Here is a 14,371-nt window from a genome sequence, read left to right as displayed (position 1 = left end):
GTTGCTTTATCATTTCATAAGAAAAAAATTATAGTAAATATAATAATTCAGGAAAACTTGGCTTATTAGGCAAATCGGGCCTTGAATAGTAGGCTGAGAAGTGAGTTCTGGCTACTAGGTACGACATATATATATATATATATATATATATATATATATATATATATATATATATATATATATATATATATATATATATATATATATATATATATATATATATATATATATGTCGTACCTAGTAGCCAGAACGCACTTCTCAGCCTACTATACAAGGCCCGATTTGCCTAATAAGCCAAGTTTTCATGAATTAATTGTTTTTTGACTACCTAACCTACCTAACCTAACCTAACCTAACTTTTTCGGCCACCTAACCTAACCTAACCAATAAAGATAGGTTAGGTTAGGTTAGGTAGACTTGGTTAGGTTCAGTCATATATCTACACTAATTTTAACTCCAATAAAAAAAAATTGACCTCATACATAATGAAATGGGTAGCTTTATCATTTCATAAGAAAAAAATTAGAGAAAATATATTAATTCATGAAAACTTGGCTTATTAGGGAAATCGGGCTTTGCATAGTAGGCTGAGAAGTGCTTTCTGGCTACTAGGTACTACATATATATATATATATATATATATATATATATATATATATATATATATATATATATATATATATATATATATATATATATATATATATATATATATATATATATATATGTCGTACCTAATAGCCAGAACGCACTTCTCAGCCTACTATGCAAGGCCTGATTTGCCTAATAAGCCAAGTTTTCATGAATTAATGTTTTTTCGACTACCTAACCTACCTAACCTAACCTAACTTTTTCTGCTACCTAACCGAACCTAACCTATAAAGATAGGTTAGGTTAGGTTAGGTAGGGTTGGTTAGGTTTGGTAATATATCTACGTTAATTTTAACTAAAATAAAAAAAAATTGACCTCATACATAATGAATTGGGTAGCTTTATCATTTCATAAGAAAAAACTAGAGAAAATATATTATTTCAAGAAAACTTGGCTTATTAGGCAAATCAGGCCTTGCATAGTAGGCTGAAACGTGCATTCTGGCTACTAGGTACGACATATATATATATATATATATATATATATATATATATATATATATATATATATATATATATATATATATGTCGTACCTAGTAGCCAGAACGCACTTCTCAGCCTACTATTCAAGGCCCGATTTGCCTAATAAGCCAAGTTTTCCTGAATTAATATATTTTCTCTAATTTTTTTCTTATCAAATGATAAAGCTACCCATTTCATTACGTATGAGGTCAATTTTTTTTATTGGAGTTAAAATTAACGTAGATATATGACCGAACCTAACCAACCCTACCTAACCTAACCTAACCTATCTTTATAGGTTAGGTTAGGTTAGGTAGCCGAAAAAGTTAGGTTAGGTTAGGTTAGGTAGGTTAGGTAGTCGAAAAACAACTAATTCATGAAAACTTGGCTTATTAGGCAAATTGGGCCTTGCATAGTAGGCATAGAAGTGCGTTCTGGCTACTAGGTACGACATATACATATATATATATATATATATATATATATATATATATATATATATATATATATATATATATATATATATATATATATATATATATATATATATATATATATATATATATATATATATATATATATATATATATATATATATATATATATATATATATATATATATATATATATATATAATCTTTGGACAACACCCACCAGTGGGCCTCGAACCCAGAAAGCACAACTACCTTCCAGTAGCTGCCATAACTAGTACGCCTTAACCCACTACACCATCAGACCCTACAAAAGAAGTAGAGACTTCGAGATATATATACACCTCAAATATCTCCACTTCCCGATGGCACTAGACAAGTGAGAGTATAGGCTTATAGCATGGACACGAGTTCTCTCACATTAATAGTGGCTTGATGAAAAACGCGTAGTAACCTCTCACTTGTCTAGTGCCCTCGGGAAGTGGAGATATTTGAGGTGTATATATATCTCGAAGTCTCTACTTCTTTTGTAGGGTCTGATGGTGTAGTGGGTTAAGGCGTACTAGTTATAGCAGCTACCGGAAGGTAGTTGTGTTTTCTGGGTTCGAGGCCCACTGGTGGGTGTTGTCCAAACATTGTTAATCTTCACTTGTGGTTTATGCAAGTATAGGCTTATATATATATATATATATATATATATATATATATATATATATATATATATATATATATATATATATATATATATATATATATATATATATATATATTAGTATATTTTGGTAGCAATCTTTCCTGTAGACATATATTATTAAATATGACCGGAAAAGTAAGATTAATAATTCTAACACGAATTTTCTCAATCTTTCGTACATTTCTTTTCACTGTTGGTGGTAATTCATAAATCAATTCTCCAAAATTCATTTTTATTTCTAGTCTGACGCGACACTTGAGCGCGTTTTGTAAAACTTATTATATTTTCAAAGACTTTAGTTTAAACATACACAGCTGAATAGAACTTACACATCTCCGATTTGTTTATATCTACATTTGAGTGAGGTGGATGGGGTGAGGTGGTATTTAATATGGTATTAATTTCATCAACACAAGACAGAACACGAAACAATGGGTATTGAATAGAAGTGATTGTAGAAAGCCTATTGGTCCATATTTCTTGATGCTTCTATATTGGAGCGGAGTCTTGAGGTGGGTAGAATATAGTTGTGCATTAATTGGCTGTTGATTGCTGGTGTTGATTTCTTGATGTGTAGTGCCTCGCAAACGTCAAGCCGCCTGCTATCGCTGTATCTATCGATGGTTTCTGTGTTGTTTACTAGGATTTCTCTGGCGATGGTTTGGTTGTGGGAAGAGATTATATGTTCCTTAATGGAGCCCTGTTGCTTATGCATCGTTAAACGCCTAGAAAGAGATGTTGTTGTCTTGCCTATATACTGGGTTTTTTGGAGCTTACAGTCCCCAGGAGGGCATTTGAAGGCATAGACGACGTTGGTCTCTTTTAAAGCGTTCTGTTTTGTGTCTGGAGAGTTTCTCATGAGTAGGCTGGCCGTTTTTCTGGTTTTATAGTAAATCGTCAGTTGTATCCTCTGATTTTTGTCTGTAGGGATAACGTTTCTAATAACAATATCTTTCAGGACCCTTTCCTCCGTTTTATGAGCTGTGGAAAAGAAGTTCCTGTAAAATAGTCTAATAGGGGGTATAGGTGTTGGGTTAGTTGTCTCTTCAGAGGTTTATGGGCTCTGACATAATACTTTTCTGGGTCTAAAAGTAATGAAAGAATGAATTTAATTTCATATTAATTTTTTTGTGTATATATATTATATTATAACTAAAGTAACACATACTTGTAGGTTTTGGTGCACTGCCGTTCTATAAAAGATGCAGGAGGGTACATTCTCAACGATTCTGAAATAAATGTAATTAATATTTGATGAATATGATTCGTATTCTTTCATATCAATAACAACCTCTCTCATCACCTTAATAACTTACATATTAAGAAAAAAATCCATGTAAACTTAGTACAATCTCCTTTTTAAGGCAGATGAGTCGTGTTTTACAGTCATTTATGAGAAATTCTCAATAATATTTTCTCGATCAGTTAATTAAAACAAAAAAGATCAAAAGACAATCACCACAGGATGGATGAAAATTCTTCACTAGAATGAAATTATGGCTTTCTGCATACACAGTGTTCAGATTTATTCCCACTCCAGCAACCAGAATTTAATTTTTCTTACTTCTCAATTCATAACACAGAGAAGTTTTTTTTTAATCTTTTAATAGGTTCCGGTAATTCTTAGTAAGGATTTTTAACCATTCTTGGATAATAGACCTTTTCAGCATCCGTAGATTATGAGTATGTATTAGTGAACGGCGTCCATTTGGTAATTCATGAACTGCTCTATTTCGTTTAGACTCTGATATTGCGATAACAGATAAAAAATATTTAGTATTGATATTTTAACAATGTGGCAGTATATTAGGTTGTGGTTGTTACATTTTATCCTACTAAAAGTTCCATGTTTGAGTTCCTTTACTATCTTGAACTCAAAATCCCGATATTCTATATTTAAATAAAAAACTAAATCCTGCAAAAGGCACCATGACCAGATGAAGCAAAACAGCTGGCTCACTTTATAACAAATCACCAAGGGAAGTCTCACAGTTCTTTCTAAACCTGCATACTTGGCTTTAAATATAGTGAATATTGCAATTATATCATTTAAACAAAATCATGATGTTAAGGATGTTGTGTCAGTTAATGATTCCACTATTAAACATCTCGTATTATTGTATAAATTAATGGACATATAGATCGAATTCATTGAGCTCCTTGGCTGATTCTGCTAAGGTGTCCGATAAAGATGTGGCCCAATATTTGAAGTCAATATATCCATGAACAGTCGATACACAACTCGATAGCTGTTGTTCCTAAGCAAACATTTAGTATTACTTAATTAAAAAAGTTCCATATGGGAAACTACTTCATTCAAATCAACAGTTAAAAATATAACCGAGGAACTAACTAAAGCTGATAAACATAAAAGAGAAATATGAAATTACGCAACTCAATAAATTTGGATGGTAAAAGACATGGAAATAAAAATAACTCTAAAAGAACTATAAACTAACAAAACAAGCATCCATCCTCGCTCAAACAAGTGTAACTTAGCATCCGAACTCCAGCAACACACCCTCCTGTTTAGAAAGTACTTTTTGTAACTATGGAAACCATTATATATATATATATATATATATATATATATATATATATATATATATATATATATATATATATATATGTATATATATATATATATATATATATATATATATATATATATATATGTATATATATATATATATATATATATATATATATATATATATATATATATATATATATATATATATATATATATATATATATATATATATATGTCGCACCTAGTAGCCAGAACGCACTTCTCTGCCTACTATGCAAGGCCCAATTTGCCTAATAAGCCAAGTTTTCATGAATTAATTATTTTTCGACTAACTAACCTACCTAACCTAACCTAACTTTTTCGGCTACCAAACTTAACATAACCTATAAAGATAGGACACTCCTAGGAGCTCCCCTGGGGTTGAAAGCCATTGATGAGGTCCTTGATAAGAAAATCGCCGACCTTAAGAGGATGGATGGGAGAATTGAGGATATTGATGCTCATGATGCACTCTACCTCATCTCCAGATGTCTGTCCCTCCCCAGGTTAACCTATTTTCTGAGGTGTTCACCATCTTACAGTAGCCAAAAACTAAGTGAGTATGACCGGTTACTGAAATCAATGCTAGAAAAAGCCCTTAACCTCTCTCTTGATGACCTACAGTGGAAACAAGCCTCTCTTCCCGTAAGACTTGGGGGCCTCGGAGTTCGAACAGCAACGCAAATCGCTGTTCCAGCTTTCCTGTCCTCCTTATCAGCATCCGACGACCTTGTGAAGGAAATTCTACCTGCCAACTTACATCAGCTGGCAGGTGTACATGATCCCAATTTTACACGCTGTGCCACAGAGTGGGCCTCTCGTGCAGGCCCATCACTTCAACCACTATCCCCAAAAGCCCACAAGCAATCCAGCTGGGATGGCCCTATTGTAGACCAAGTTGCTGCAGAGTACCTGGGTGCTGCAACAACACAACACGACATTGCTCGCCTCACAGCAGTAGCAGCCCCACATGCAGGGGATTTCCTGTTAGGAACCCCAATGTCTGCAACTGGCACGCGTCTCACACCACACGCCCTCCGAATTGTTGTGGCCCTTCGCCTTGCTGCCCCAATCCACACCAGATATAGGTGTATTTGCGGCGAGGTGGTGGCTGACAGGTACGGCCACCATGGCCTACTCTGCCAAAGCACAGGGGGATGGCACTCGAGGCACATTGAAGTTAACGATATCATCAAGAGGAGCCTCACCACAGCTGGATGCCCAGCTGAAAGAGAGCCCCGTTACCTAACGCCCCGTAACTCTGATGCTCTTATTGGTCGCCCGGATGGTATCACAGTGAACCCCTGGAAGAATGGCAAGCAGTTGGTATGGGACTACACATGCGTATCAACCCTGGCTAACACCTACATTAACCTCAGTGTTGCACAACCAGGTGGCGCTGCCACCCACAGGGAAGCAGCCAAATCCCATAAGTATAGAGAACTGGATCACCACTACAATTTTGTCCCCATTGCTTCTGAGACCCTCAGCGCCTGGGGTAAAAGTGCTACCAGTTTTTTGAAGGAACTGGGTTCTAGGTTCATTGAAACCACAAGGGACCCTAGAGCTGCCAGCATTCTTTTCCAGCGCCTCAGCGTGGCGATACAGAGGGGAAATGCGCACTGCATTCAGGGTTCCTGCCCGCCATCTGAGGAGCTGGAGGAACTCGACAACCTATGATAACCATCTTTGTAACCTATACGTAACTCCTTTTTTGTAACAAAGTTCAAATAAAGCAAATATATATGTGTACATACAAAAGAATGGGGGTGGTAGGAGAAGATAATATTAGTGTTCAGTGAGAAACCACAAGGTCTCCTCTGAATACTTGTTATTTTCTTCTCCGAGGCTATGGGTCCCCACATTGGCACCAGAGGTGGTACCCTCACAAATTTAAATATATATATATATATATATATATATATATATATATATATATATATATATATATTAAATATGGCCGAAAAAGTAAGATTAACAATGATTCCAGGAGTTATAACTCCTGGAATCATTCCTTGGTTTAGATATGTTGATGATATCTTGTGTATTTGGCCTTCAGATGTAAACACAGACGAATTTGTAGCCAAACTTAATGACCAAGTCACCTCCATAAAATTTACTATGGAGACTGAAATTGATAAATGTTTGCCATTCTTAGATGTGCTTATTCATAGGGAAAACTCTTCATTAAAGTTTAGTGTTTACAGAAAACCTACGAACAATTTATCTTATGTTCATTATTTTTCAGGGCATAAATACAATGTAAAAAAGTCAATTTTTTCTTCAATGTATCTAAGAGCTCTTCGAGTTGTGAGTCCAGAATTCTTAGATGAAGAATTTAAGAATATTGATTCGATTGGTCTTAAGCTTTGTTACCCACTGAATTTTTTGGAAGTTTGTCGTAACAAAGCTCGTCGTACATATTATAATAATGTATGCAGTGAAAGGATTCGCCCAAAGAATGTGTTATGTTTACCATATTTCTCTGGGTTTGAGAATATTGTCAAGGCCTTGAAACTTTTTAATATAGATGTAATGTTTAGCTACGAAAACACTGTTGGTAAGCTATTAGTAAGGAACAGCCCTCGTAGTGATAATTGCGTCATTTATAAAATACCTTGTAAGGAATGTAATAAGTTCTATGTCGGGCAAACATCTAAAGATTTAAAATGTAGAATATCGCAACATAAATACTCTGTAAAACATGGCCAATTGTCTAATGCTTTGTTTGTGCATTTGTCAGAAAAAGCTCACCAAATTGATTGGGAGAGTGCTTCTTCAATAACAAATTGTAAAAGCACCTATAACAGAAACATAATTGAATCTGCTTTGATACAGATCACCAAAGAAAGTAATTTGAATATTAGCAGTGGTCTATATAACTTAGATCCATTTCTAATAGATCAGCTAAAGGGCGATTTAAGTAGAATCATTGAAAAACATTTGTCTCACTAATTTATTGTATATATTTACTTCTTTATGTTATAATTACCTATATATTATGCTTGTATGTCTGCTGTATCAGATGGGCCATTGTGCTACATCGGATGTGCCAATTGGGTGCATCTGATGGGCCAATGGGCCTTCTGCGTTGTCCAAGTATTGTACCTCACCTTACTTCACCACTCCTTCCTGCCTATTTATACCCATCACTCGATCTGTAAAATGACCTTCTGAAGATGTATTTAATATACGAAAGTACTTAAGGAAATTTCCTGTTTCATTTTTCCTCCGTGGTCTGACATTGTCACATTCTTAATCACGTGTTTATTTTCGTGATATACACACATATTTATATATATATATATATATATATATATATATATATATATATATATATATATATATATATATATAACTGAAAACTCACACCCCAGAAGTGACTCGAACCCATACTCCCAGATGCCACGCAACTGGTATGTACAAGACGCCTTAATCCACTTGACCATCACGACCGGACATAATGAGGTGATAGCCGAGGCTATTTGAACCACCCCACCGCCGGCACTCGGATAGTAATCTTGGGCATAGCATTTTACCAAATCACCTCATTCTTTGGGGCACACGTGAGGAACACAAATGCGAACAAGCCTGAATGGTCCCCAGGACAATATGCAACTGAAAACTCACACCCCAGAAGTGACTCGAACCCATACTCCCAGATGCCACGCAACTGGTATGTACAAGACGCCTTAATCCACTTGACCATCACGACCGGACATAATGAGGTGATAGCCGAGGCTATTTGAACCACCCCACCGCCGGCACTCGGATAGTAATCTTGGGCATAGCATTTTACCAAATCACCTCATTCTTTGGGGCACACGTGAGGAACACAAATGCGAACAAGCCTGAATGGTCCCCAGGACAATATGCAACTGAAAACTCACACCCCAGAAGTGACTCGAACCCATACTCCCAGATGCCACGCAACTGGTATGTACAAGACGCCTTAATCCACTTGACCATCACGACCGGACATAATGAGGTGATAGCCGAGGCTATTTGAACCACCCCACCGCCGGCACTCGGATAGTAATCTTGGGCATAGCATTTTACCAAATCACCTCATTCTTTGGGGCACACGTGAGGAACACAAATGCGAACAAGCCTGAATGGTCCCCAGGACAATATGCAACTGAAAACTCACACCCCAGAAGTGACTCGAACCCATACTCCCAGATGCCACGCAACTGGTATGTACAAGACGCCTTAATCCACTTGACCATCACGACCGGACATAATGAGGTGATAGCCGAGGCTATTTGAACCACCCCACCGCCGGCACTCGGATAGTAATCTTGGGCATAGCATTTTACCAAATCACCTCATTCTTTGGGGCACACGTGAGGAACACAAATGCGAACAAGCCTGAATGGTCCCCAGGACAATATGCAACTGAAAACTCACACCCCAGAAGTGACTCGAACCCATACTCCCAGATGCCACGCAACTGGTATGTACAAGACGCCTTAATCCACTTGACCATCACGACCGGACATAATGAGGTGATAGCCGAGGCTATTTGAACCACCCCACCGCCGGCACTCGGATAGTAATCTTGGGCATAGCATTTTACCAAATCACCTCATTCTTTGGGGCACACGTGAGGAACACAAATGCGAACAAGCCTGAATGGTCCCCAGGACAATATGCAACTGAAAACTCACCCCCAGAAGTGACTCGAACCCATACTCCCAGATGCCACGCAACTGGTATGTACAAGACGCCTTAATCCACTTGACCATCACGACCGGACATAATGAGGTGATAGCCGAGGCTATTTGAACCACCCCACCGCCGGCACTCGGATAGTAATCTTGGGCATAGCATTTTACCAAATCACCTCATTCTTTGGGGCACACGTGAGGAACACAAATGCGAACAAGCCTGAATGATCCCCAGGACAATATGCAACTGAAAACTCACACCCCAGAAGTGACTCGAACCCATACTCCCAGATGCCACGCAACTGGTATGTACAAGACGCCTTAATCCACTTGACCATCACGACCGGACATAATGAGGTGATAGCCGAGGCTATTTGAACCACCCCACCGCCGGCACTCGGATAGTAATCTTGGGCATAGCATTTTACCAAATCACCTCATTCTTTGGGGCACACGTGAGGAACACAAATGCGAACAAGCCTGAATGGTCCCCAGGACAATATGCAACTGAAAACTCACACCCCAGAAGTGACTCGAACCCATACTCCCAGATGCCACGCAACTGGTATGTACAAGACGCCTTAATCCACTTGACCATCACGACCGGACATAATGAGGTGATAGCCGAGGCTATTTGAACCACCCCACCGCCGGCACTCGGATAGTAATCTTGGGCATAGCATTTTACCAAATCACCTCATTCTTTGGGGCACACGTGAGGAACACAAATGCGAACAAGCCTGAATGGTCCCCAGGACAATATGCAACTGAAAACTCACACCCCAGAAGTGACTCGAACCCATACTCCCAGATGCCACGCAACTGGTATGTACAAGACGCCTTAATCCACTTGACCATCACGACCGGACATAATGAGGTGATAGCCGAGGCTATTTGAACCACCCCACCGCCGGCACTCGGATAGTAATCTTGGGCATAGCATTTTACCAAATCACCTCATTCTTTGGGGCACACGTGAGGAACACAAATGCGAACAAGCCTGAATGGTCCCCAGGACAATATGCAACTGAAAACTCACACCCCAGAAGTGACTCGAACCCATACTCCCAGATGCCACGCAACTGGTATGTACAAGACGCCTTAATCCACTTGACCATCACGACCGGACATAATGAGGTGATAGCCGAGGCTATTTGAACCACCCCACCGCCGGCACTCGGATAGTAATCTTGGGCATAGCATTTTACCAAATCACCTCATTCTTTGGGGCACACGTGAGGAACACAAATGCGAACAAGCCTGAATGGTCCCCAGGACAATATGCAACTGAAAACTCACACCCCAGAAGTGACTCGAACCCATACTCCCAGATGCCACGCAACTGGTATGTACAAGACGCCTTAATCCACTTGACCATCACGACCGGACATAATGAGGTGATAGCCGAGGCTATTTGAACCACCCCACCGCCGGCACTCGGATAGTAATCTTGGGCATAGCATTTTACCAAATCACCTCATTCTTTGGGGCACACGTGAGGAACACAAATGCGAACAAGCCTGAATGGTCCCCAGGACAATATGCAACTGAAAACTCACACCCCAGAAGTGACTCGAACCCATACTCCCAGATGCCACGCAACTGGTATGTACAAGACGCCTTAATCCACTTGACCATCACGACCGGACATAATGAGGTGATAGCCGAGGCTATTTGAACCACCCCACCGCCGGCACTCGGATAGTAATCTTGGGCATAGCATTTTACCAAATCACCTCATTCTTTGGGGCACACGTGAGGAACACAAATGCGAACAAGCCTGAATGGTCCCCAGGACAATATGCAACTGAAAACTCACACCCCAGAAGTGACTCGAACCCATACTCCCAGATGCCACGCAACTGGTATGTACAAGACGCCTTAATCCACTTGACCATCACGACCGGACATAATGAGGTGATAGCCGAGGCTATTTGAACCACCCCACCGCCGGCACTCGGATAGTAATCTTGGGCATAGCATTTTACCAAATCACCTCATTCTTTGGGGCACACGTGAGGAACACAAATGCGAACAAGCCTGAATGGTCCCCAGGACAATATGCAACTGAAAACTCACACCCCAGAAGTGACTCGAACCCATACTCCCAGATGCCACGCAACTGGTATGTACAAGACGCCTTAATCCACTTGACCATCACGACCGGACATAATGAGGTGATAGCCGAGGCTATTTGAACCACCCCACCGCCGGCACTCGGATAGTAATCTTGGGCATAGCATTTTACCAAATCACCTCATTCTTTGGGGCACACGTGAGGAACACAAATGCGAACAAGCCTGAATGGTCCCCAGGACAATATGCAACTGAAAACTCACGCATTTGTTGTTCGCATTTGTGTTCCTCACGTGTGCCCCAAAGAATGAGGTGATTTGGTAAAATGCTATGCCCAAGATTACTATCCGAGTGCCGGCGGTGGGGTGGTTCAAATAGCCTCGGCTATCACCTCATTATGTCCGGTCGTGATGGTCAAGTGGATTAAGGCGTCTTGTACATACCAGTTGCGTGGCATCTGGGAGTATGGGTTCGAGTCACTTCTGGGGTGTGAGTTTTCAGTTGCATATTGTCCTGGGGACCATTCAGGCTTGTTCGCATTTGTGTTCCTCACGTGTGCCCCAAAGAATGAGGTGATTTGGTAAAATGCTATGCCCAAGATTACTATCCGAGTGCCGGCGGTGGGGTGGTTCAAATAGCCTCGGCTATCACCTCATTATGTCCGGTCGTGATGGTCAAGTGGATTAAGGCGTCTTGTACATACCAGTTGCGTGGCATCTGGGAGTATGGGTTCGAGTCACTTCTGGGGTGTGAGTTTTCAGTTGCATATTGTCCTGGGGACCATTCAGGCTTGTTCGCATTTGTGTTCCTCACGTGTGCCCCAAAGAATGAGGTGATTTGGTAAAATGCTATGCCCAAGATTACTATCCGAGTGCCGGCGGTGGGGTGGTTCAAATAGCCTCGGCTATCACCTCATTATGTCCGGTCGTGATGGTCAAGTGGATTAAGGCGTCTTGTACATACCAGTTGCGTGGCATCTGGGAGTATGGGTTCGAGTCACTTCTGGGGTGTGAGTTTTCAGTTGCATATTGTCCTGGGGACCATTCAGGCTTGTTCGCATTTGTGTTCCTCACGTGTGCCCCAAAGAATGAGGTGATTTGGTAAAATGCTATGCCCAAGATTACTATCCGAGTGCCGGCGGTGGGGTGGTTCAAATAGCCTCGGCTATCACCTCATTATGTCCGGTCGTGATGGTCAAGTGGATTAAGGCGTCTTGTACATACCAGTTGCGTGGCATCTGGGAGTATGGGTTCGAGTCACTTCTGGGGTGTGAGTTTTCAGTTGCATATTGTCCTGGGGACCATTCAGGCTTGTTCGCATTTGTGTTCCTCACGTGTGCCCCAAAGAATGAGGTGATTTGGTAAAATGCTATGCCCAAGATTACTATCCGAGTGCCGGCGGTGGGATGGTTCAAATAGCCTCGGCTATCACCTCATTATGTCCGGTCGTGATGGTCAAGTGGATTAAGGCGTCTTGTACATACCAGTTGCGTGGCATCTGGGAGTATGGGTTCGAGTCACTTCTGGGGTGTGAGTTTTCAGTTGCATATTGTCCTGGGGACCATTCAGGCTTGTTCGCATTTGTGTTCCTCACGTGTGCCCCAAAGAATGAGGTGATTTGGTAAAATGCTATGCCCAAGATTACTATCCGAGTGCCGGCGGTGGGGTGGTTCAAATAGCCTCGGCTATCACCTCATTATGTCCGGTCGTGATGGTCAAGTGGATTAAGGCGTCTTGTACATACCAGTTGCGTGGCATCTGGGAGTATGGGTTCGAGTCACTTCTGGGGTGTGAGTTTTCAGTTGCATATTGTCCTGGGGACCATTCAGGCTTGTTCGCATTTGTGTTCCTCACGTGTGCCCCAAAGAATGAGGTGATTTGGTAAAATGCTATGCCCAAGATTACTATCCGAGTGCCGGCGGTGGGGTGGTTCAAATAGCCTCGGCTATCACCTCATTATGTCCGGTCGTGATGGTCAAGTGGATTAAGGCGTCTTGTACATACCAGTTGCGTGGCATCTGGGAGTATGGGTTCGAGTCACTTCTGGGGTGTGAGTTTTCAGTTGCATATTGTCCTGGGGACCATTCAGGCTTGTTCGCATTTGTGTTCCTCACGTGTGCCCCAAAGAATGAGGTGATTTGGTAAAATGCTATGCCCAAGATTACTATCCGAGTGCCGGCGGTGGGGTGGTTCAAATAGCCTCGGCTATCACCTCATTATGTCCGGTCGTGATGGTCAAGTGGATTAAGGCGTCTTGTACATACCAGTTGCGTGGCATCTGGGAGTATGGGTTCGAGTCACTTCTGGGGTGTGAGTTTTCAGTTGCATATTGTCCTGGGGACCATTCAGGCTTGTTCGCATTTGTGTTCCTCACGTGTGCCCCAAAGAATGAGGTGATTTGGTAAAATGCTATGCCCAAGATTACTATCCGAGTGCCGGCGGTGGGGTGGTTCAAATAGCCTCGGCTATCACCTCATTATGTCCGGTCGTGATGGTCAAGTGGATTAAGGCGTCTTGTACATACCAGTTGCGTGGCATCTGGGAGTATGGGTTCGAGTCACTTCTGGGGTGTGAGTTTTCAGTTGCATATTGTCCTGGGGACCATTCAGGCTTGTTCGCATTTGTGTTCCTCACGTGTGCCCCAAAGAATGAGGTGATTTGGTAAAATGCTATGCCCAAGATTACTATCCGAGTGCCGGCGGTGGGGTGGTTCAAATAGCCTCGGCTATCACCTCATTATGTCCGGTCGTGATGGTCAAGTGGATTAAGGCGTCTTGTACATACCAGTTGCGTGGCATCTGGGAGTATGGGTTC

General features: G+C 41.0%; 1 protein-coding gene across 3 annotated transcripts in view; it reads right to left on the bottom strand.

Annotated features, from left to right (window-relative positions):
• The window catches only part of LOC138368670 (cytochrome P450 9e2-like), a 93,625-nt gene that overhangs the window by 11,603 nt on the left and 67,651 nt on the right, over positions 1-14,371 (bottom strand). For all 3 annotated transcript variants that reach the window (XM_069331403.1, XM_069331402.1, XM_069331404.1), the window contains exon 5: positions 3,409-3,469. In XM_069331403.1, coding sequence (XP_069187504.1) covers positions 3,409-3,469 — 61 coding nt within the window. The remainder of the gene's footprint in view (positions 1-3,408; positions 3,470-14,371) is intronic.

This window comes from Procambarus clarkii, chromosome 25, assembly GCF_040958095.1.
Source record: "Procambarus clarkii isolate CNS0578487 chromosome 25, FALCON_Pclarkii_2.0, whole genome shotgun sequence".
NCBI classification, from domain to species: Eukaryota; Metazoa; Arthropoda; class Malacostraca; order Decapoda; family Cambaridae; genus Procambarus; species Procambarus clarkii.
This window is presented reverse-complemented; position numbering and strand designations above follow the sequence as displayed.